Genomic DNA, 21,270 nt, shown 5'->3' with positions numbered 1-21,270 from the left:
AAAATATTTCTAGAGATGTACCATCTTGATTTGGGATTAGGATGTTGAAAGAACCATTCCATGTCTCTCATATTATGCAGCATAATTTTTTAAAAATACAGTGATTCCTGAAACATAAATACCTAAGCAAAAATCAAATCTTTTTGGATTTGTATGGAAGTCACAGCTGACAGGCACACATGAGGACATCCTGACATCACCTTAAGTCCTAGTCTTCACAAAGTCCACAGGTGTGGGTTTATCCTGCCCTTCCCAACACAGCAGGTGTTCCCTTAAAAAAGCAGGGAATGTGTAGAAAACAAGTGGCCTGTTTTATAAAACTCTAAATTTATTCAAAATGTTAAAAGATTTCACTCTCTCTTCTAAAATACTTTACATTAAAAAAAAACCTGCTTGCCGTTTTCTCAGACACGGTACAAGCTTCTGCTTCCCTTTCTGGAAACCAGTCTCTGCCCATCCAACCCTCTCCCCGGCCCTCCCTTCACGCTCCATATTGCTGTTTGTGTATAAAACCCTCCTTCCCCTCGCCCCATGTCCTGCTCTGTAGGCCTCACTTCCTTTCCAGATTTCAGGCGGGTGAGGCAGGCTGGGTGGGCAGTGCAGGACGGAATACTTGGTGCTTCGGGGAGAAAAGCTGATGGGCCTTTTTCTTGATCAAGTGGAGGATCGCTATTTATTTGCCCCTTGGACACCTGTTCAGGACCAAATATTTGGCTTGGGCTTGCCCACGGCTGGTAGCCCTGCCCCTTCTCCAGTTTCCCCCAGGCATAGGTGCCTGACAGCTGGGTCCGACAACTGTACCATCTGTCGCCTGTGGATTGTGAAAGACATTCAGAGTGGCACATGACTAGAGTAGGGCTCGACGGAGCCCCAACTTCTTAGGGTGTAGGAAACCAACCCCCCAGGGGAGGAAGTTTTGGTTGTTTGTAGATAAAACCAAGGTCAGCCAGGACCATGGGAGGTAGGGAAGAGGGGAAAGGTCTAATCGCATAGTTCTGGGGTGAGGAACATTCCAACAAAACCCACTCCCTTCTTCCATCCCGCCCTCTTCATCCTGTAGGTTACAGGATGATTCCAGAAAGGAGGAATAAAAAAGAGGAAAGTGATTCTGTTCTGTGGATGGAAAAAAGGCAGGTGATGACAAAGTACTTGGGGTTGGGGAAGGCCTGTTGGAGTCTGAGTCATCACAGCTTCTGTGTTCCAGAAGGGAGCGGGGGGGTGCCGGGAGCCAGGCCCTAGAAGCTTCATCAGCTCTGTTCCTTGTCCCTGACCAGTAAGACTGTGTGCTGGCCCCCGCTGGACACAGAGAGAACCAGGCGGTTCTCCAGCTGTTTGCCTGTCATCTCCACGGGGATCCAGGCATCCTCCTCCTGTCCTGTGCCCAACTGGTAGTTGGTGCCCATGCCCCAGGCAAAAACACGACCTGCAAGAGAAAGAAACGGGGGCAGCTATCTTCAGAATCTGTGGTGAGAGAAGCCTGGGACATGGGGTGAATTTAGCCTTGGCCTGTAGCAGCCTCTGGGAGTCCAGGGAAGCTGGGAAAAGCCAAGGAGATGATGGATAAGAAGCTTTGTCATCCTGGGACCACAGTCCTTAACCACCGCCAATCACTTCTCCCTATTCCTAGGCATGGCATTCAAGGCCCCACGTGACCAGCCACTCCGCAAACCCCTACACACCCTCCACTCCCAGGACCAGCCACGTCCGAGACGGCTCTGGATGTTTCTGTCCAGGATGCCCTCCTTTGCTTATCAGAAATCTTCAAGGTGTAGCACAAGCCCCACTTCCTCAGGAACTCTTCCCAGATAGTCCCGCATCAAGCACCTCCACCAGCCTGACTTCCCACGGCCTCCATGGCTGAGACCCTCATCCACTCAGGCTTTGGTGATTGCTCACTTGCACCCTCTTCTGCTGTGCTTGCCAAACCCCGACTACTAAGCCTTCTTTTTCCTAATAAAATTCTAAGTATAACTCCCTGGGACACTGGCACATACTAGGTTGTAAATAAAGAAGTCATCATGGTGGGAAATGTAAAGAAAAGCCTGAATCAGGAGTCTGGAGACCTGGGTTCAAGTCCTACTGCCTGGCCAGGTCTCGGTTATATATCCCCTTTTGCTGTTTTATTTTCCCTCTACAGAACAAATAACCTTTATTAAAATAATTATTCCCCTGGCCAGTGTTGCTCAGTGGAGAGAGTGTTGGTCCATCCACCAAAGGGTTGTAGGTTCAATCCCCAGCCACAGCCATGGCACATGCAGGAGGCCAACCAAGTGATGTGTTTCTCAAATCAATATTTCTCTCTCCTCCCCTTCTGCCTTTCCACTCTCTCTCTCTCTAAAAAAATAATAATTTTTTAATTCATTTTAAGTTCATCAAAGTCAAAGCTTTTGACAATCAGGAGAAAAACCATGTTTTCATCAGTACTGCTCTGCATCTCATCTCCATCTCATGGTGGACACCAGAGCCTGCTGGGTTATTTGATAGGAGTCACAACCCCCAGGCCCCAATCAGACTGAATGTGGGCAGCCCCACTTACCATCCTTGGTCACGGCATAGCCCACAGAGGCCCCACAAGCCACTGAGGAGACAGTGGGCAGCCTGGAGATGAGGGTGGGCATGCTCTTCTCCTCAGCACCCTCTCCAAGGCCCAGCCGCCCGTACTCAGCCCGGCCCAGGCTGTATGCTTTTCCTGCGGGAGGAGGGAGAGAGATGAGGAGTAGCAGGTTGTATTCCAGGTTGGCCAGGTGAGTTCCCATGTCCATGGGAGCTGGTCCCCATTCCCTGGGTGGTGAGGAGGAGGTCTTCAGTATCTCTTCCAGTTTTGGGGAGGCCTGGGAGAACCTCCACAGGCCCCCACTGAATTCATACTTGGCAGAGCACCAGGACTCTGGGGGTTAGGTGTAACCCTCACAGACCCACATCTGGCCCAACCTATGAAGCAGACCCAGGTTCCAAGAGCCATGGTCTCAGGAGTCAGGCCAGGCCTGTGCAGAGGGATGAGGGCATTCCTGAGCCAAAGGTCCTACCTTCCGAATCCATGCACACTGTATGGTGCTGGCCACCAGAGAAGCCCACCCAGGACTTGGTAGAGTTCTTGAAGGAGGTCAGGTTCTGGGGTACAAAGCAAGATTCTGTGCCTGAGGTTCCTGGAAGGCAAGGCCAGGAGAGAGTTGTTAGGGGTGAAAGTGTCCAAGGAGCTGTTCTTCATCCCCTCCCACACTGAGGCCATCCTACCCTCTACCAGCATATGAATGGTCTCACTTTACAGGTGACAAAACTGGCTCTGACTGCAAATGCCTGATGCTGGGTTTGGGACTCACCAAGTTGATGGTAGTTTGAGAGGCCAAAGCCATACACATGGCCCTCGAGGGAGATGGCAAAGGTGAAGTAGGCGCCACAGAAGGCATCCTGGAATTTCACATGGCCCCGGGTTCCCCTGGATTTCAACATCACACACTTGGGGACCAGGAGTCGTTCTGCAAGCAGAGAAGAAGCCAAGGTCAGTGGCAGACACACAAAGCCTCACCTCTCTGCCCGGCTGGTTTCTCCCACATCACTAAAGCCCTCGAAGGGATGCTAAGCAGGGACTTTTCTCCCTATTAGACAGAAGAGGTATCAAGAGAGTCAAGAGCCTCACCCAGACTCCCACAGCCCTCCCTAAGAGGTAATATCTACATGGGATATTTACCAGGTGCCATTCTTCTCTGGTAACTCACTTAACCTCACAACCCGACGAAGTAGGTAGGTTTAGAGATGAGAAAACTATGTCCAGGGTCCCATAGCCAACAGGTGGTAGAACCAGGATTCAAAACCAGGATAACCTGGCTCTAGAGTCAAAGTTCTTATCTATCTATCTATCTATCTATCTATCTATCTATCTATCTATCTATCTATCTATCTATCATCTGGTCCATCATAGCGTGCATCATAGTGACCGGTCATTCTACCATTCAGTCTATTTGCATATTCATATTCATCTATGAGTGAATTTATTTATTGATTTGAAAGAGGGAGGGAGAGAAAACATCGACTTCTTGCTCCATTCATTTATGCATTCATTGGTTGCCTCCTGTATGTGCCCTGACCAGGGATTGAACCCATAACCCTGGGATATTGGGACAATGGTCAAACAAACTGAGCTACTGGCCAGGGCTAGAGTCAATGTCCTTAACTACCACTGCAAGTCTATCTGATGTAAGCCTAAATGCACACAGAGATCCCTCCTGCCTATGACCTTCATCAGGGGTTGTATTGCCGAGTTGCCCTGCCAGAGGGACCTAGCCCACCTACCAAGGCCCTGCCGGCCACCACGATTGGCAAATAATTCAGGGACACGGCCCAGCTGACCCTGTTCCCCGCAGCCCAAAGTGTAGAGGTCACCATCAGCTGTCAGCATCACCAAGTGGTCATTTCCTGAGGGCGAGAGGAAGGCAGGAGATGCAGGACTTGTCTGTAGAGCCCAAGGCTTGGCCAACACCAGAATGAGGTTCTCCAACTACTGCCCAGAGCAAGTAACGCCAGACTCACCCGAGGCCACCTTCACCACAGGCACACTCAGCTGCACTTGCACAGGTACCATGCTCTTCTTCATGGGCTCCAAGAGCCCAATCACACCATTATTGTCCTAGAAGGAGGGGCAAAGCACTATCAGCCAGTCCTGCATGCCCCATACCAGCCAGATCAACCATAGAGCTGTCTGGTAAAGGGCACTGGTGCCAGATGGGGATGGAGAGGTGGACAGCAATGAGGCCATATAGTGAAATGCTTATGAATGAAATCATACATGGTCTGCTATCAAAGGAGTGCCCTAGCCGGTCTGGCTTAGTGCAGTGGTCGCCAACCTTTTGGACGACACGAGTGGTCTGCGGACCACCGGTTGGTTTCCTTAAGCCAGCGGTCGCCAACCTTTTTGACCTCACGGACCACCAGTTGGCGACCGCTGGCTTATGGATAGAGCTTCAGCCTTTGTACCAAAAGGTCTTGGGCTCAATTCTGGTCAAGGGCACATGCCCGGGTTGGGGGCTCGATCCTCAGTAGGGGGCGGGCAGGAGGCAGCCGATCAATGATTCTCTCTCATCATTGATGTTTCTATTTCTCTCTCCCTCTCCCTTCCTCTCAAAAGTCAATAAAAATATATTAAAATAAATAAAAATATAAAAATCCAATATTACTGAGAAACGTGGAAGAGAGCTAGGAAGGGAGGAGAGGTTGAAGGTAGCAAGATGGGTGCGAACAACAGGCTTCCTGGATCAGCCTTAGCTAAAGACATCCTTGACGCACCCACCTCTTTCTTTCCTAAGACACACTTCCCAACATCAGATTCTAGGCAGCAGCCAATGGAGTGGACAGGCCTGAATGAAGAAGCCAGAGACCTGGCTGGGTCTGGGTCTGAGCTCTACTTCTAGACCTTGATTTCCTCGCCAGGAAGTAGAAAAGGGGCATGGAGAGAGGTTATCCTTGGGGCCCACCAGTTAACTCTGTCTGCCAGCCCATGCAGTCTTCCAGACCATCTTACCCGAAAGGAGCCCCAGAGGAAGACACGGCCATCCTCGGTGAGCGCCGCTGTGTGACTGTCTCCTGCTGACACTTGCACCACTTTTTCTTGCAGTTCCACTTTCCCAGGAATCATCTCTGAGCCCTCCACTGATGTGTCCCTTCCCAGAGCACCCTCATCGTTGCAGCCAAAGGAGTAGACCTGTGCCCAGGATGCCCCCATTAGTGCAAGATCTGGCCTTTCAGTCCATTCTTGTTCAGACCACCCCATGCAGCTAGCCATCTCCATCTCCATAGAGAAATGTGTGTGGCTTAAAGCTCCTTCTCCAAGCCCCTTCCCCCAGTCCCTATCCATCCCACGCCACGCCCCCAACCTACCTGGCCACTTTTGCTTAGACACACGGTGTGCATGCCCCCAGCCTCAGCCTGCACAATGTCTTCCGGAATGGTTACTACAGCTGGCTTCTTCCTCTCCATCACATTCTCGCCCAGCCCCAGCTGGCCCACGTCACCCTGGCCCAGTGTCAGCACCAGGCCCGGCTCTGTGCGGTGGGACCTATGTGAGACTGAGGAGTGAAGAAGATAGCCGAGTGTGTAGGATGATGGGAGAGAGGAGAGTTCACTGCATGGGCTCTGGGTTCAATCCCCTGCTCTGCCACAGACCTTAGTATGACCCTTCTGAGCCTAAGTTTCCTCATTTGTGAAATGGGGATATCAGAAGTCCCTATCTCATAGGGTTTGTGTAAAGGTTAAAAACTGAGCACATTAATCTGAAAGGAAGGAAATAGAAACAAGGAGACTCTCAATATTGTGAAATGAATCTTGGTGGGGAGAACAGTGAGCACCTAAGGTAGTTTTCCTGATGAGCTGTAAGTTCTTGATAAGGCGCATGGTGCCGAAAGTGAGGGCTCAGGTAATAGTCTACTCTTTACTGACTGCTTACTCCACTAATGCTAAAGTGCTCTGTAGTTCCCCAAATTATGCTGCAGACCTTCCTTTTTTAAGATCCCATTTTACAGGAAAGGGAATGGAGCCTCAGAGAGGTTAACAGAGCTAATAAGTAGTAGTGTTTGCACTGAAACCAAGGGAGCCTACATGAGTCTACACAGTCCCTAGCTCCATCCTCAGGGTGTCACGGAACTCCTGAACATAGTCACACAGACAGACACCCTGGTTCCTATAAGGAGCAGATACACAACCACAGCTGAAGAGGGAGGAGCAGCATAAGAGCTAACAGGTTTTTGCTGAGGGAAGCGCCAACCAGTGGGCGGTCCAGGACCATCTGCTGGCCAATGGCAACCGTCCATGGCCCTGGACAGCCAATGGTGTCCAGCCCCTCCCCCAGGGTTGCCAGGGCCTCTGAGGCTGCGCTGGGCAGGGAGCCACCTGGTCGGGTTTTCTGGTCGGCAGGGCTCGGCCTGCAGGCACCTCGGGTGTAGCGGGCGCCTGGAACGCGGTGGGAAGCAACGGCCCTCACTGCCTGGTTACGAGGGTCTGCAAAAGACAGACACTGTCTGAGTTTGGGTCCACACTCCCCCTTCTCAGATTGGGGTGGGTCTCTCCTCCCTGTCTCCCTCCAGGGTTCCAAAAGAGAAGAAACCACAACCACCTCCCTCAAATGCTACCATGACATTATTTCATTTTCCTCACTACAGGCCAGTGAGGTTGGACTTGTTCTCGCCTCTTATTTCATGAAAGGGGTAATCCAAGCTCAACGAGATTAAGATACTTGCTCAGGGCCAAGGGCTTGAACCCACATCTGGAAGTCAGTGGTCCAAACCATAAGCCATTACTGCCTGGGGCAAAGCCTTAGGGTCTAGTTTTTTGCTAATGCCACCTGAGTGCTTTTAAACAAGTCTCTGTTCCTTGAGGGTGGGATTCAATGACCTACAGGAGACCTGCCAACTGGGTGGAGCTTATGGACTTCAGGCCCCTCAGCTTCAAATGTCAGCGGGGAAGGAGCCCAGTCCCAGATTTTGGGGCTTCAAGAGGCCATACATACTGAGACAGAAGCCAACTTACCCTTCACTTTCTTGCTTTTGGGGAGAGCATCTTCTGGGGGTGACCTTTTCTTAGCCACACGCTTGGGTGGCATCTTCCTGTCCTGAAAAGCCCAGGCAAATACTCCATGTCAGATGGCAATCAATGTCCTGCTCTGATCAGGCAATATTAACAGAAGAAAAAGCCCTTTACAAAGGCGAGAGGCACTGCCCAGCAATTCCACTTCTCAGAATTTAAGAACAAGAACAGAATAATACACCCAAAGAGTAAGTTCCACAGATATTCTCTACTGTATGCTTCATAACATTAAAAAAAAAAAAAAAAAGTGGAGCAACCCATGTGCTTAATAGTAGGAGTGGCTATGTAGTACATTCATGACAGAACAGTATGAAGCCACTAAAAGTGATGCTTTCAGAGACTTGTTTATTGAATAGGAAGATGTTTACCATTGCCAAATAATATAAGCACATCAAGAAACAGTCCATCCCATTTTTGAAATATAAATGCATACACACATGTAAAAATAAGTGTAGAAAAATGTGTAGAAGGAAATACGTCCATTATTAACAATGATAACCTCTGGAAAATAAGATCATGGACAATTTTTACTTTTTTCTTTACACTTCCCTATATAAGATGTTTAATAAGAAGCATTACATATTTTTATTATAAAAAATGAAAAAGCTGGTGTGGCTGTAGCTGAGGAACATTAAGTAACCCTCATACCTGCCCTCAAACCCTGAGATAATCACTAGTAACTTTGTAACTAATGGTTAACTACATAACCACTATGTAACTCTGATGTATTCCTGTTATTATCAGACTTTACAAAGTTATTCTAATTAAGTAAAACCAAACCTGCCCATGTGTGCCCTTTGATCACAAAGTGCCACTTCCGGGAGGAGCCTGGCTTTTCTAGAGTCCAACAAGGGCGCTGTGTACCAGTACACACACTCACACTAACACACCAACACCAAGTGTTACAAAGAGGGAAAGGAAATCACCTCCGGTGACAAGAAGGGTTGTTGGGCCCTAGCTGGTTTAGCTCAGTGGATAGAGTGTCAGCCTGCGGACTGAAAGGTCCCGGGTTCCATTCCAGCCTGGGGCACATGCCCAGGTTTCGGGCACGATCCCTGGTGTGGGGCGTGTGGGAGGCAGCCAATCAATGATTCTCTCATGATTGCTGTTTCTATCTCTCTCTCCTCCTCCCTTCTTCTCTGAAATCAATACAAATTAAAAAAAAAAAAGGAAGGAAGGAAGGAAGGAAGGAAGGAAGGAAGGAAGGAAGGAAGGAAGGAAGGAAGGAAAGAAGGAAGGAAGGAAGGTTGGTTGTTGGACCCGGGATGATCCAGGGCAGTTCAAAGCCGGTCTTGAACCCCCTCCCCTCCTTTAACTGCTACAGCTCCCCAAGATCCTCAGGTCTTCCCCAAGGCTGCCGAGAACAGAGGCATTCTCTCTCAATACTCATCCAGCCAATTTGTGCCCAAAACTTTTTCCTCCACAAATGCATCTTTACTGAGCCCTGCTCTTTAAGACTGTGAAGGACAGTCAGGGTGTCTAAGCCTGGGGTGCCCAAACTCTGAATTGTGATCTTTCTGTATGGATGGCTGGAGCCAGGACACTTTAGAGCTGTCCTGATGCACAAGTGGTATAGCCTGTGGCAGTTAAGAGTCTAGCCTCTGCCCTAGCTGGTTTGGCTCAGTGGATAGAGTGTTGGCCCGAGGACTGAAGGGTCCCTGGTTCGATTCCGGTCAAGGGCACATGCCCAGGTTTCGGGCTCGACCCCCAGTGAGGGGCGTATAGGAGGCAGATGATCCATGATTCTCTCTCATCATTGATGTTTCTATCTCTCTCTACCTCTCCCTTCCTCTCTGGGGAAAAAAAAAAAAAAGTCTAGCCTCTGGCCCTAGCCACTTTGACTCAGTGGATAGAGCATGGGCCGGGCAGACTGAAGGGTCTCAGGTTCAATTCTGGTCAAATCCCTGGACGGGTCAGGGTGCACGGGGAGGCAACCAATCGATGTCTCTCTCCAATACTGATGTTTCTCTCTGTCTCTACCCCTTCCCTACTACTCTCTCTAAAAATCAATGGGAAAATATCCTTAGGTGAGGATTAACAAAAAACAAAACAACAACAACAAAACGAGTCCAGCCTCGGGAGCCGGAACCTGGGCTCCGTTACTTTCTAGCTATTTGACCTGGGGCAAAGTTATTTAGTCTCTTCTTTACCCAGTTTCCGCCTCAGTAAAATGGGAATAATACAAGTATCTAAAAAAAAAATAAAAAGAGTAATTACGTATCAAGTGTTCAGTAAACCAACATTGGATTACATGGTCTATGGCCAGGTTACTCTCCAGCACAGACCTACACTAACCTAACCATCCTCTCCCCCGTTTTCATAGGTAAGGGATGGAGACTCTACCCAAGGTCACAGATGGAATTTGTAGAACAAGAGCCCTTTTCAGGCTCAGCTGTGGGTCTACCCAGCAGCCCACTCTCTGTTCCTCTTTCCCTTCCTTCCTTCCAGCAGGTCCTTGAGCCTCAGTCTCTCCAGCTCCCCACTCCACAATATGTGAATACAGACACCAGTAGCCTCTAAATTTGGGGGGACATTCTGCTGACTCCCCTGAGGGAGAAGAACAAAGTACTGAAGATAAGGAAGTAGCTGTGCAGGTTGAGCTTCAGTTGTGACTGGCCGAGTTCTGACTCTAATGAGGTGGCAGTTCTGAGCTTCACCCAACTTTTATTCTCCCAGGCCGGGAAACTTCCCCTCCAACCTACCTCTTTGAGACCCCTCTTCCCACACTCAAAATGCACATTCCTTGGGATTAGAGGGAACTGGATTCATTTTCCAGAGCTGTGGCTTATTCACCTGGCTTTTGTGATCATCGCTGGCTAGCAGCCTTAACCTCTTTGAATTGTATCCTCCTCTGTAAAAGGGGTTGCCATACTACTTCTTAGGGCTGCCCTCAACACTGCACATCTATTAGAACGGCCCAAATCTGGAACACAATGCCAAATGCTGGTGAGGATGTGAAATAACAGAATTCTCATTCATTGGTGATGGGAATGCAAAATGGTACGGCCACTTTGGAAGACAGTTTGGCAGTTTCTTACAAAACTAAATACAATTCACCCTAAACAACACAGGTCTGAACTGCCAGATCCACTTATATGTGGGGGTTTTTCAATAAATATGTACAATGCTATAAATGTATTTTCTCTTCCTTATGATTTTCTTTTTTAAAAATTATTATTATTTTTATTGTCTAAAGTTTTACATATGTCTCCTTTTCCCCCATTGTCCCCCCTCCTCCTCCCCCTCCCGCCAGTCATTCCCATCCCAGGCAAGCCCCCTCCGCCCCAGTGCCTATGTCCATTTTGATTTTCTTAATAACATTTTCTTTTCTCTAGCTTACATTTTTTTTGTAATACAGAATGTAATACATATAACATAAAAAAGACTTTATAAAAAACTTTAAAGTGCCAAGTACACAATAAATAGTAATTCCACACTTAACAATGTCAATAGGTTCTGTGACTTTAAGTGAACAGATTACAGTGTCTCATCAACATTATAATGAAACAATGTTGAATGCAACATTATTCAAGGACCTGCTGTATTCAATACATGGAAGCTCAAGCGTTCATTCATTCCACAAATATTTACTGAGTGTCTATTACCACTGTTTGGCTTTGGGCCCAAAATAGTAAGAAAAAAACACACCACTAACCCTCCCCCTGTTCTCATGGAGCTTACATTCTAGTGGGAAAGAAAAAAATTATTACAGAAGGTGCTGTGTGAAGGATAGCCAAGGTGATACATAGAGAATAACTTGGTCACACAACAATGTGAATGCAATTAATGCCACCAAACTGTACATTTATAAATGGTTGAAATGGTATGCATATTGTATCCAAAAGAAAACAGAGAGATTACCTGGACTAGGGGAGGAGAGTGGTCAGGGAGGTGACATTTAAGCTAAGACCTGAAATGAGAAAGCCAGGAGGGGAAGACCTGGACACAGTGTTCCAGTGAACAGTGTGATGGGTTTGGGAATATGGGGAGGCCGGTGTGGCTGTAGCTTGAGAACAATTAGTCAAATGGCACAGGGGAACAGGCTGGGTCATGCAAGGCCTCGTAGGAAACAGAAAAGTTATAAGAAGAACGTCTCGATCAAATTTAAATTTTAAACGATTTCTCTGGCTACAGTAAAGAAATGGGATGGCCCTCGCTGGTCTGGCTCAGTGGATAGACTGTCGGTCTGTTCAATTCCAGTCAAAGGCACATGCATGGGTTGCGGGCTCAATCCCCAGTAGGGGACGTGCAGGAGGTAGCAGATCAATGATTCTCTCTCATCACTGATGTTTCTACCTCTCTCCCCCTCTCCTTCCTCTCTGAAATCAATAAAAATATGTAAAAAAAGAAGAAAAAAGAAAGAAAATGGGATGGGTTGGAAGGGGAGGCTATTGCAGGCATCCAAGACTTGATTTGGCCTTAGGCAACAGAGAAAAGTAGACAAAATAGATCAATTTAGAAGACAGACTCAATATGGGGCACGAGTGGAGGAGGAATCCAGAATGGCATTTCCATTGTAAAAAACCCAGGTGATCCTGGTCAGAACTGGGCTTGGCCAAACACAAAGACTCACAGGGTTTGACTTAACCTACTATGTGGGTGGTAGACTTCCATTCAGTGAGATGAAGAACACGGTGGGGCAAGCAGGAGAGGAGTCCTGGATCTCCATTTTACCAGGTGCTTTCACTGAGTCTGAAGTGCATGGGAACCACCCAAGAAGAGATGTTAAGTAGACAGAGCAGGCGGTTAAGGGGTGTGAGATATAAGAGGTAGACAGCCAGTACCACTGGCCAGGCTGGCAGCCGGCTCACTGTGTCCAGGCCGGGCAAAGGCAAATCCCCAGTCACTTCCTCAGGATGACCTGTGGTTGTTGTGGGGGTCCAGAACAAGTCTCCCCAAGGAGTACCTCTGTGGTATGCAGACTGTTTCAAGGATTTTGGCTAAAATTCTGGGGCATCTCACGGCAAGCTAGTCACATTGCCCTATTACACAAATAATTAGGGAAGGCTCCGACCCAAGTCTGAGAAAAGATCTGAACCAAGTGGGTCAGGCTCCAGAGCTAATGTCCTGATTAGCTTCCTCACACTCTCCAGTCTCTCAGTCTGCCTGCCTGGGAACTCTCTCACATCCTCTCTCCCCGGGGGGTCTTCCTGCTCCCCACCCCCATTCCATTCTACAAGTCATTCCTGATCTTTCTAAACCTCAAACCTGAACAAGCTCTTCCTTGCTCAGTTCCCTTTGCCTGGAAGATTAAGCCCACATTTCTTAGCCTGGTACTAAAGATCTCCAGGCTCTGATACGGACTTCACCTTTGGCCTCATCCCTTATCTATAATAATAAAAGCGTAATATGCTAACTAGACCGGACAGCCGAACGACCTTCCAGACGAAGCCGGGGCTGCAGCCGCGGGGTAGAGGCAGCCGCGGCGGCTGAGAAGGCCTACCCTTGCACAAATTTCGTGCATTGGGCCTCTAGTCTATTATATCCTCCTATCTCTTCCCACACAATCTTCAACTATTTCCTGTTTGCATCTCTCCACCTTCCCATCCATATCCTACTGGAAGAACTTCTACTCAAGTCTCAAAGGCAACTCCACTGATCCTCTGATCCTTTCCCAATCCTAAAGGAGTCATTCTCTCCCAGAGAAACGAGGACAGACTTTTGGACCATAATTACTTTAATTTACATGCTATCCCCCATACTAATCTACTCTTTAAAATATGAGCCTCTCTGGGGCACCGGCCACTCCTGTCTTCGGTGTGCCGGCACCATTTTACTTCTCCCAACAAGCTGACGAAGGCACTCTCACTCCTATTTCACAGCTGAGGGAACGGAGGCACAGAGCAGTAAATGTACTTGCCTAAGCTCACACAGCTGGTAAAGGAGAGTCAGAGACAGAACCCAGGTATATCTGATGGATTAAAACAAACAAACAAACAAACAAACAAACCAAAAACCCCAAACAGGTTGGCGAAAGGTAATCCATGATCCCGGCAGGGGTGGAGGCAGCCTGGGCAGGCCTTCCCAGTGCCCCCCATGAACTTGGCCAAACACAAAGGGCAAAGGGCAGAAGAAAGCTGAGAGGGAGAGGGTGGTGAGACCAGAGAGGAGACACTGAGGCAGCGAGGCTGGGCCAGGTGGGTGAAGAATCGGGAGGACCACGGGTACAACTCCCCGCTGTGGACTTGAGCGCTGGCTTTAGAGTCGAACAGACCCCAGTTCTCTGGGCCTGAGAATCCTCATCTCTCAAGTGGAGGTCTCTGGGCACCGCAGTGCTGCTGTGAGCAATCCTCGGGGCAGGGCAGGGAATGAGAGGGCACCTTCTCAGTGGCGGAGTCTGACACCCACTACCACCTGCAGCCTCTAGAGCACAATCAGTCCTTGTGCACACTCCCTCTCTAACTGCTCCGGGTGTGTTTTCCTAACCAGACAGGGAGTGTCTGGCTGGGAATAAGTAGTAGTCTTTTGTCCACCCACAATCCACAAACAGCTCTTTGAGGAGCTGACAATCTGGGAGAAGAGTGAGACACAGTCCCAAATAATTAAAAATCAGACACAGAGTCAACTCTCCTAGAATGCTCACACCTGCCTTCTGAGGTAAAAGTGATCACCCTGGTTTCACAGATAAGAAAGCTGAGGTTGAGGGAAAGGCACCCCAGGCCACACAGGAGTGGGGTGAAATGGCAGGTCTCCTGACCACGCCCGACCAGGGCCAGAGCTCCCCCTCCCACCTCTCCCTGAGCCTGTACTTCATGTGATGAATGTAGGCACACCAGACTAGATCAGCGGTTGCCAAGCTTTCGGACCTCACGGACCACGGGTTGGCGACCGCTGGACTAGACAGTCTACCAGGGAGGGCCTGGTGTTCCTGCTGTGACCCCCTGTAACCCCACCACAGCCTCATTTCTGCAAAGGGAGACAGAGCCCTCTCTCTAACCACAGCAGCTGTCCCTACCACCACCCCCTCATCCCCAATGTCAGGAGGCAGACAACTGCCTGCCAGACCCAGAGGCTGATGATTCTTTGTGAGAAAGGTCCCCAGGGAAGGGAGGACAGGGGCTCACCTGTCAACAAACATTTGCTGAACTCCTGCTATGTGCCAGGCTCACTACCGGGATACTCCACCTCAGGAGTTTCCTAACCAGCCCTAGCCGGTTTGGCTCCGTGGATAGAGCATTGGCCTGCGAACTAAAGGGTCCAGGGTTCGATTCTGGTCAAGGGCACATGCCCAGGTTGAGGGCTCAATCCCCAGTGGGGGGTGTGCAGGAGGCAGCCGATCCATGATTCTCTCTCATCATTGATGTTTCTATCTCTCTCTCCCTGTCCCATCAATAAAATATATATATATATATATTTTAAAGTTTCCTAACCAGGTGATCCCCCTTATATACAGAGCTGTGCCTGGGTTTATGTGTTTATTTTTCCCCAGGAGAAAAGGGGCCACATTTTCCACCAGATGTGAGAATCACTGCTTTATGGAAAATATAGGATATCTGTAATTCTCACCACATGCCTCTTACCTTTATTTTACAGATAAACTAATAGGAAGATTTAGTGGGAGACCCAAGGGGACTCAGTAGTAAGTTGCAAAGCTGAACAGGATTCCTGCTTTTGGGATGTCTCAGAAAACACCAGCATGAACTCCTAACTCACTGTTCCAGACTCCGTTCTAATACTCTTCCCGGGTGAAACCATCCTGCTTTTCCACCTCCACCCAGTGTCCTTGGTCCCTTGTCACCTGAGACCTTTCAAGACCCAGTCCCTGTTGTAGCATCTTGTTACGCGTCTCCTGGTACCCGGTGTTCCAGCCAGACTCCAACATCTGTGTAATCCCTGACCACTACACTCACCTAGACCTTCATGCCTTTGCATGTGCTGTTTCCTTTGCCTGGATCACCCGAATCCCTCCACCTGAACAACTCTGCAGCTCCTTTAAAACCCGGTTCAAGTGTCACCTCACCTGGAAAGCCATCCCTGACCCTCCGGGGCAGGGCTGGGTGACACCCTCAGAGTTCCTGTGTAACACTCCATACACGCGACTTCTGCTAGGACACACGGATCACACGTGGTTGGAGCACCTCCATTACTACTTGATGAACGACTCGTCGGCAGCAGTGCCCCTGCCTCCGCGGCTTACATCCGTGATCTCACTGGCACTTAGGTAATGTGGCCCGCGTGGGCCTCCCCAGGGAGACCGGCAGTTCCGCAAAGGCCACACGGGGCCCTTCTCACCACCGTTCCCCAGCCCCGCCAGCGCAGCACGGGGTAGACAGCAGTAAATAATCTGACAGATGCGTTTATGGACACACACACACACACACACACACACACACACACACAAAAGGGGGGGGGCACATGCTAACCTAACTAGTTCAGGGAAGGCCTGCATGGCGGCTTTGCAAACTCAAAAGACCTAAAGTAAGTACAAAGAATGGTCTGAAATTAAAAATTTAACTAAAAGCAGTGTATAGAAGGCCAGTATTTTCCCTGACAAAGATCAATTTCCAATCTTTACTGAGCCTATCGTCTTTCTGCATCTGAGATAACATACCTGTGAAATGTCCGGGTAACTAGTAACTTCCTCTTTCAGGACCCCTCAGGGCGCAACAAATGGCACCGGGGCCCAGACCACAAATTCCCTCCTGGTTATTGTTATCATGTTAATTGTGGACTGTTAACTATTCTGCACCCACCTCAGTAAAAGAAGCATGTGTCCATCATTTCACTTTTTATCCAATCCCAGAGGTTTCCTCGCTTTGCTTTCTCCCACCTCCCTCATCTACCACCAATGGATTCCATGCAACCCACTTAGGGCTCCTCTTTGACGGTAATCTATAAAAACAAGGTAAAAACCCGCCATTCTCCGGAGCATCACCCCAATTCGCTGAGGTTCTGCTTCCCGGCAATTGCCCACAGTTTGGCTCAAATAAACGCACAAAAATCCTCTACAGGTTTGAATGTGTTTTTTTACACTTTCAAGTCGATGCGGAGTTCCCCGCACACCGCTCCAGCCGGTCAACAGTTGTCCGGGTGCCTGTCCACGCTTCCCGCGCAGACGCTGCCCAGCCTGCCCGCCAGCCCTTCCAGCCCCCCCAGCGGCCCCTCGCCGGAGGGCTCCTTCCCACTCTGCAAGCCCAACTCCCCTAACGGAGCCCGGCGAAACCACCATTCCCGCCCGGAAACGCGGCCCGCACCGGGGAGCGGCTCCCGCCGCCGGGCCATCCCGCCCGCCAGGCCAGCGGTCTGCGCACCCGGCCCGCGAGGTCCCCGCGGCCCCGCGCACCCCGGCGGCCGCGCTCCGGCCGTTTGAATCTCCCGCCCGCGCGGGCGCCGCGGGCCGGACGCGAGAAGCGCGGCGGCAGAGGGGCCACCGGGCTCGCTCCAGCGAGGCGGGGCCCGGCCCTCGCCCGGACGCCCCGCGGGACCGGGGACACGCGCACCCGCACTTGCGCCTTCCTGCCGCCCGGCTTCACGTGGAGACGTCGCCACGCGACCGGGCGCGCGCGAGCAACTGCGCCGGCCCGCCGACGACCCCCACCGTGCTCGGGCCGTGGTCACTCGGCGCGCCGCCATCCTCCAGGACCCTTCGCCCACGACACGCGCGACCTACCTCGATGCCGGTCAGCTACGAGGAACTCCTCGGCTCGCTGGCTGGGCCGCGAACTGCCCCAGAGCATGCGCTCTGCGGGCCTCTGGCCTGACCCGGGCCACAGAGGAAAACAAAGAGCCCAGCGGCCCCTGGCGGCCGCCCCTGGAAGTGCAAGGGACACGCTCCCCACAAGGAGCTCTAGACCAGGTGCTCCACCTGTACTCCACAAGTACAGTGGGTGTGTATTTTGGAGACCCCAAATCGAGAGGAGTGGACTAACAATCCCAAAGACTATTTGAAAACAGGGTTTGTTTATGGGAAAACCTTGTGTGATAGGAACTGTACAGAGAAAAGAGATACTGCTCTTCCCTGTTCTCAAGATCAGACTATCAACAGAGAGTTATGACAAGGGGCATCTGGCTCAGCCTGGGACTTAAGAAATGCTTTCCAAGTTAACGCGGAGAAGCATCCCTTGTATGACAGGGAGCGATGAGAGCCTAGGGTGTTTGTGGGAAACATGTTATGAAGAAGGTCTGACTGGAGCAGAGGGCACCTGCAGGAGTGACAGGAAGCGCACTGGAGCAGGAGGGCTGGGCCAGGGATGCACGGTCTTATGTCTAAGGAGTGCAGCCTCTATTCCGAGGCAATGGGGAACTATGAAAGGGGTTTGACCAGATGAGTGATATGAGTAGGTTTCTGTTTTCGAACAGAATGGAGAATGGACTTGGAAGCGAATCGAGTGAGGGAGACCATTTGAATTGGATGTGATTTGGGGTTAGGGGCTGGAGAAGGAAAATAGGTACCAAGCGGATGACCCTCTCTTGTTAACACACTCATTCTCCACAGTGGATACAAACAGTTCTTGAAGATTTCAGGTGTTCCCTGAGGTGACTTCTCTGGCCATTTGATTGTCTGGGGGGTTTCGCAGGTCAGGGCAGTGACCTCTGCAGGATATTTTCTCCATTTCATGTTGATTCTGACTCTGAAAGTCATTCTATCATAACCAGATAAGATACTTTTGATGAGTGTTTACCAACTGAATTTCTTTTTCTGTAGAGTCCACCCCAAAGCACTCCCCGTCTTGAGGGTCTCTTACCTCAAGTTTACCTCTGCCTCCATCATGGACTCCTCCTTTGGATGATATAGTACCCTGAAATTTCTCCAAGTTTAAGCTCTGGGATCTCTGATCTCTCTCTGCTGTCTTCCTCCAAGTTCTTGCTCATTCACATGCTTAACGTAATGATAAAAATGATTATTATCACCTATTTTGTACTTCGTATTTTTACTTTGTTAACTGCAGAAACATTTCCACCCATGTTACTTAGCACATTTGTTCCTCAAAAAAACCTCATGACAGTTGTAAAATGAGAAAAACGAGGTTCAAAGAGGTTGGGACTTTCTCTGGAGTCATCCTGCAAGTGGTAGAAGGGGGCAAAACTCCTGTTCAGGGCTGAGCTATCACTTTCTGAAAGGCCAGTCCATCTGCCCTCCACTGGAAGTTTCAGCCCTTCAGCTCTACCCATGTGACTCATCACCCATGGATCTAGACACCGCCCCAACTTCATCTTTCCAGCCAAAGTTAAGGTTCTCTGAGAAATAGATTCAAACCTTAAATGTTTTACCGATTCCTCCCTCTCCTCTCTTCATGTTTCTATTTCTGCCCCTCTGATCAAAAGCACCACCCTCCTGGACTCTGCTCCTACCTCTCATTTCTTCCCCTCCATTTCATCCCACCAGTATGCCCAGGTTACTTTCCCTAAATCATAGCTGGGAGACCTTGCCCTGTTTAAAAATCTTTAAAAATTTAGATGTTTTTGCCCTTCCCAGTTTGGCTCAGTGGATAGAGCCTTGGCCTGAGGACTGAAGGGTCCCGGTCAAGGGCACATGCCTTGGTTGCAAGCTTGATCACTGGCCCCCGTCAGGGCCAGTACAGGAGGCAACCAATGTATCATCGTTCTTTCTCTCTCCCTATCCGTTCCACTCTCTCTCTCTCAAAAAAAAAAAATCAATCAATCAATCAATCAATCAATGGAAAAATATCCTCAGGTGAGGATTACCAACAATAAATTAGATACTTCTTTGGTGCTGTGCTTGCAATACCAGGTGGTCACAAAATGTTATTTAACAAGTTCATTGTACTTATGAGACTGTAAGAAGCATTTACAAATATTAACTCATTTAATATCCCCATTCTGTTATTCCCCCCAATTTCATGAGGAAATTGAAGCAGATTAAGTGGCTCGCCCAAGGTCACATGCACAGAAACTGGTGGTATCAGGATCCAAACCTAGGCAGCATGACTCCGTTTGGCAACAATTGGTATGATGGCCTACGTGCAGGAAAAGCCTGTTTGGAAAGTCTAGACAGGTATATTGCAAGATGAAATTTAGCAGAAAGGGTGGGACCTAGAATACCTGCCGACAGCTTTGCTTCAGCTCCACTTGGACATCGAAATGAATACAGGTATTTCCTGTCTAGCATTAGCTATCCAGCCCTATCCTGAGAAGTTGATACAAAACATTAAGATAATCTTTCTTTGGAGTTAATTGATGGAAATCCAACTCAGATTTTGTAAAAGCATGGTCCTCTCCAAGGGAAATAATGACAGTAGCATTAATGGTGCCAGGAACAATATGGTGCATTATTGAATGAAATGGATTAACGAATAAAATGCTGTGAATTCGCTCAAAAAAAAAGATCTTTCTCTGGTTGTAGGGAAAAGCTAACACTATACTGGGCCCCTACTTCCCCAAGACAGTATGTGGTCATGATACCAAGGTGAGAGGTCAACACTGGACTGGTCCTGGGGATAAACAGGCTCCTGCCTTACTTCCGCCTCGCTTCCAGGAAGTCTGCAGGGGGTTGATGCTTTTGTGCAGAAGTTCCACTTCCAGTTGTGAATTTGGGCAATGTAGCCTTTCTGTTCCCAAGTTTTCCCATCTGAAACTGGGTTAGGTTAATACCCATTTCAGAGTTGTGAGGATTAACATATGCAAATACAACTAATCATTGCAAATATTACTAGTTTAAGCATATCATCTACATGTTGCTTTTATCAGTTCAAAAAGCCAACAAGCCATGCTCTCCCCAAGTATGGCTATAGGAAATAGCTCCCATTCCCAAATCTATTATCCTCTGGCCCTGAACATCATTTGTGAAACTCCATCTGGGCATTCCACTTTGGCCAAACCCACCACCCAAACCCCAAATACACACACCTCCTTATATTTGATCACAAAGGCTCCTAAATGGTTTCATGGTTCTCTGAACTCCACGCACCAGGTTCGCCTCTACCTTCTAGATGGTCTCCATCCTTCAGGGCCTATTACATCCCATCCCTACAAGGCTAGCAGTCTGTACAAGGGCTTGACAAAGCTTCCATTGTGACCCAACCTCACATCACCCATGGCAGTGGTCTTCCAGGTTTAAGGGCTTGCTACTTGGACACCAGTCTAGGTTTAACTAGCCTAACAGCAGTGGGACTTGTAACAAAAATCTTGTAGTTGCTAATGTTAACTTGCTAGTACTTTATGGGAAACTACAGGTAGGTGAAACATTACCCATATTCCTAAACTTAACCGGCTATCCAACTGCACAATGAAAATGGGATCTAGCCAGGGAACTATATAACTGGGCATGCTTCTTCCCGATGGCCAAGTGTCAATATAAAGTTAAACACAAAGAGCACAAGACAAAAGCTTAGGGTTTTTAGGGTGCGGCTAATGGCTGGGAGCCCTCGCCCTCCCCAAGCCCGTCCATTATGGATTACTATCTCTGGCTGTCACCACACACTCCCACGTGAAAAAAGAAACCACACTAATCAGTATATAGTCACCTTTATTATAATTCACAAATACAAAAGGGATTTTAAAAACAACTTGCATGGGCTTCTGCTTTCTGTTCAGCTATGCAGTTAGAAAACCAACTTTGAGGATGATAAAAAAAAAGCAAAGTATCATTTTAGTTTCAATTTTTTGCATCACACATTCTGAAGTTTTCTGGGCCTTTTAGGTCCAAGGACCAATACTGTCTTAAGAAAGCTGCCCAGCCCCAGCCGGTCTGGCTGTGAGTAGAGCGTAGGCTACATTGCCCAAACCTGAAGGGTCCCA

The 21,270-nt window shown here is 49.0% G+C and overlaps 2 protein-coding genes across 4 annotated transcripts; one reads left to right on the top strand and one right to left on the bottom strand.

Annotated features, from left to right (window-relative positions):
* Nucleotides 1-1,088: 1,088 nt before the first annotated feature.
* RCC1 (regulator of chromosome condensation 1) lies at nucleotides 1,089-20,486 on the bottom strand. 3 transcript variants are annotated; one of them, XM_028155177.2, is made up of 12 exons: nucleotides 20,380-20,486; nucleotides 18,258-18,391; nucleotides 7,516-7,597; nucleotides 6,880-6,987; nucleotides 5,872-6,059; nucleotides 5,516-5,695; nucleotides 4,528-4,624; nucleotides 4,291-4,413; nucleotides 3,321-3,476; nucleotides 3,027-3,146; nucleotides 2,537-2,689; nucleotides 1,089-1,423 (listed from the first exon to the last, which is right to left on the bottom strand). In XM_028155177.2, exons 3-12 carry the CDS (start codon nucleotides 7,586-7,588, stop codon nucleotides 1,248-1,250), a joined length of 1,374 nt encoding a protein of 457 aa, XP_028010978.1. In that variant the 5' UTR covers nucleotides 7,589-7,597; nucleotides 18,258-18,391; nucleotides 20,380-20,486; the 3' UTR covers nucleotides 1,089-1,247. The 3 variants fall into 3 exon arrangements, with proteins under 3 accessions (XP_028010978.1, XP_054576775.1, XP_028010983.1); XM_054720800.1 differs by having other exon boundaries at nucleotides 6,922-6,987; XM_028155182.2 differs by lacking the exon at nucleotides 6,880-6,987.
* Nucleotides 15,666-17,273, top strand: LOC129150199 (uncharacterized). The gene is made up of 2 exons (XM_054720710.1): nucleotides 15,666-15,733; nucleotides 16,553-17,273. The coding sequence occupies exons 1-2, from the start codon at nucleotides 15,666-15,668 to the stop codon at nucleotides 17,271-17,273; spliced, it is 789 nt and encodes a 262-aa protein (XP_054576685.1).
* Nucleotides 20,487-21,270: the final 784 nt, after the last annotated feature.

The sequence above is a fragment of the Eptesicus fuscus genome, chromosome 9 (assembly GCF_027574615.1).
Source record: "Eptesicus fuscus isolate TK198812 chromosome 9, DD_ASM_mEF_20220401, whole genome shotgun sequence".
In the NCBI taxonomy this organism is placed as follows: domain Eukaryota; kingdom Metazoa; phylum Chordata; class Mammalia; order Chiroptera; family Vespertilionidae; genus Eptesicus; species Eptesicus fuscus.
The sequence above is the reverse complement of the archived record's forward strand: the minus strand, read 5'-3'. Positions and strand labels throughout refer to the sequence as shown.

Bases quoted from the DNA above. Each gene is read 5' to 3' on its own strand.
- LOC129150199 (XM_054720710.1), top strand. From the start codon at position 15,666: ATGAACGACTCGTCGGCAGCAGTGCCCCTGCCTCCGCGGCTTACATCC. The intron at 15,734-16,552 runs GTAATGTGGCCC...TACACTTTCAAG, and splicing joins GTGATCTCACTGGCACTTAG to TCGATGCGGAGTTCCCCGCA.
- RCC1 (XM_028155177.2), bottom strand. From the start codon at position 7,588: ATGCCACCCAAGCGTGTGGCTAAGAAAAGGTCACCCCCAGAAGATGCT. The intron at 3,477-4,290 runs GTAGGTGGGCTA...CTCTGCTTGCAG, and splicing joins TGGTGGCCGGCAGGGCCTTG to AACGACTCCTGGTCCCCAAG. The intron at 2,690-3,026 runs GTAGGACCTTTG...CTCCTCCCGCAG, and splicing joins AGTGTGCATGGATTCGGAAG to GAAAAGCATACAGCCTGGGC.